Source organism: Pinus tabuliformis, chromosome 6 (assembly GCF_031772625.1).
Source record: "Pinus tabuliformis cultivar Carrire ecotype Pingquan chromosome 6, CPIR1, whole genome shotgun sequence".
Classification (NCBI taxonomy): Eukaryota; Viridiplantae; Streptophyta; class Pinopsida; order Pinales; family Pinaceae; genus Pinus; species Pinus tabuliformis.
The window spans coordinates 2,040,694,381-2,040,696,872 of record NC_142292.1 but is presented as its reverse complement, the minus strand read 5'-3'; the positions used below and the strand labels follow the sequence as shown (position 1 = coordinate 2,040,696,872).

At 40.1% G+C, this 2,492-nt stretch overlaps 1 protein-coding gene across 1 annotated transcript; it reads right to left on the bottom strand.

Annotated features, from left to right (window-relative positions):
* Positions 1–718: 718 nt before the first annotated feature.
* LOC149267440 (uncharacterized) lies at positions 719–1,333 on the bottom strand. The gene has a single exon (XM_089411777.1). It carries the CDS (start codon positions 1,331–1,333, stop codon positions 719–721), a length of 615 nt encoding a protein of 204 aa, XP_089267903.1.
* Between the last annotated feature and the right edge of the window lie 1,159 nt (positions 1,334–2,492).

Below are 2,492 nucleotides of genomic sequence, written 5' to 3'. Positions count from 1 at the left end.
TTTTCTTAATGGTGTCCAGCATGGGTGCACAAATCCCACTGAAATTTTTAATAAATTTCCAATAAAAACTCACCAATCCATGGAAACTCCGTACCTCAAACAAACTTTTGGGGGATGGCCAGCTAACTATGGCTGCAACCTTTTCTGGATCCATTTTTAGTTCATTCTCAAAAATCACAAATCCCAAATAAATTAATTCTTTCTTGAAAAAAGAACATTTCTTCAAATTTATCAGTAATTTATTCTGCTGTAATTTTTCCAATACATACCTCACATGTCGAAAATGTTCTTCCTTCGTCTTGTTGAATATAAGTATATCATCCAAATATACAATTACAAATTTCCCAATGAATTCCTTCAGCATCTCGTTCATCAACCGCATGAACGTGCTAGGGGCATTGCTCAATCCAAACGGCATAACCAGCCATTCGTACAAGCCTTCATTAGTCTTGAAAGTTGTCTTCCACTCGTCACCTTCTCGAATTCTAATTTGATGGTAGCCTCGTTTCAGGTCTATCTTTGAAAAGTATGCTACTCCACTCAAACAATCCATAATATCATCCATCTTAGGTAAAGGGAATCTGTACCTGATTGTGATCTTGTTAATGGCCTGGGAGTTCATGCACATTCTCCACTCACCTCCTTTCTTGGGAGCTAAAACAATCGGAACTGCACAAGGGCTTAAACTCTCCCGAATCAGTCCTTTGTTCAACAACTCCTACACCTGCTTTTGGATTTCTTCATTATCCTTTGGACTCATCCGATAGGTAGCCTTATTTGGCAAACTGGCTCCTAGAATAAAATCAATATGGTGACTAATGCTTCGCTTTGGTGGTAATTTGTCCAGTAGATCGTTTACCACAATATCACTAAATTCTTGCAGCATGTTCTGTATCTCCACAGGTAAATCAGTAAGGTTGGTGTGTACTAACACTGCCCTTGGTCTTCTCACAACTGCATAACCCAATTCACTCTCCTCAATCCGTCGCAAAAACTCCTTTCCTCCTAGCAACAATGCTTTCGTTCCACTTGTTTCTGTTGTCTCCTCTTCTTTCATGGGTACCAAGGTATGCTTTATCCCATCTTTGACAAATCTGTAACAATTTTTCTCTTCGTCATGGACTACCTTCCTATCGTACTGCCATGGTCTACCCAGCAGAATATGGCACACGTCCATCGGCATTATGTCGCAAGTCACCTTATCCTTGTACTTGCCTATCTGAAAATCTACCTCGCATTGTTCATCAACTAACAATTGGTGTCCCTTCTGCAACCACGACACCCTGTATGGAGTTGGGTGTTTTGCTCTCTTCAAACCCAGTTTCTCCACCATCTCCGTAGCTACCAAATTATCAGTGCTCCCGCTGTCAATAATCAATTTACAGCATTTTCCGTGCGACTTACATATAGTCCGGAACAATACTTTCCTTTGTGTCTGATCAGCTACTTCCTTAGCTGGTTTTATCAATACCTTGTTCAACACCAAGGCTTCCCCGGTTTCTGGCATATTTTCCACCTCCTGTGGTGGTGCCTCTGCTTCATCGGGTTGAGTGACATATGATCCCCTCTGCCCAGTTTGTTCATTTTCAGGACATTCAAAGGACCTGTGTCCCCACTTGTGACACTTGTAACACTGATAGGCATTTCCTCTACCTCTGCCATTACCTCTTCCTCGTTGGTATGACCTTCCTCCTCTGGTGTTACCTTCCCTTTCACTCTATCCTGAAGTCTTCGAACTACTACCCTCTTCATTGTTGTTGGCAGTCCTACCAATGTCAAAGGTCTTTCCTTGCCCTCTACAAGAACCACGTCCTCTTTTGGCATTCTGCTTCCTAGCAATCTTTTCCTCCGCCTTCAAAGCACTCTGATAAGCTTCCTCCGTGGTCCTAGGGGATAACATTCCTCACTTTATCGCTTAATCGCAATCAGTAATCACTTGAGGTTGGGGTTATTCATGCCTTTGTTTTCCTCCGATGTGATATTTATAACTCCGCCTATTCTCTACGATCAGATCTCAACCGTTGATCGGTCAGATCCAACAGTCCCTGAGCATCGATTCTTCAATCTTTCGCTCCTCTATTATTTGGGTCTTATAACACATCCCCAATGTTTCTCTGTGGCTTCAGGTTCCTCAATGGTTTTGGCCCTCCGCTATTCCGCTATGCAACTCTTCTCTCCTGAGCTTAAACTCGATGATTCTTTAATCACGAATGCTTCAAACATTTCTTTGGTCCTTCCTTCGAATGGATCCAATGATCCATCACGATCCTCTGCCTCGTTCTCACTCTTTCCTCTCTGTGTATGCGCTCCGCTCTTTGTGTTCGCCGAATTTGCCTGCATATATATATATATATATATATATATATATATATATATATATATATATATATATATATCTATATATATATATATATATATATATATATATATATGTATATATATATATATATATACATATATATATATATATATATACATATATATATATATAT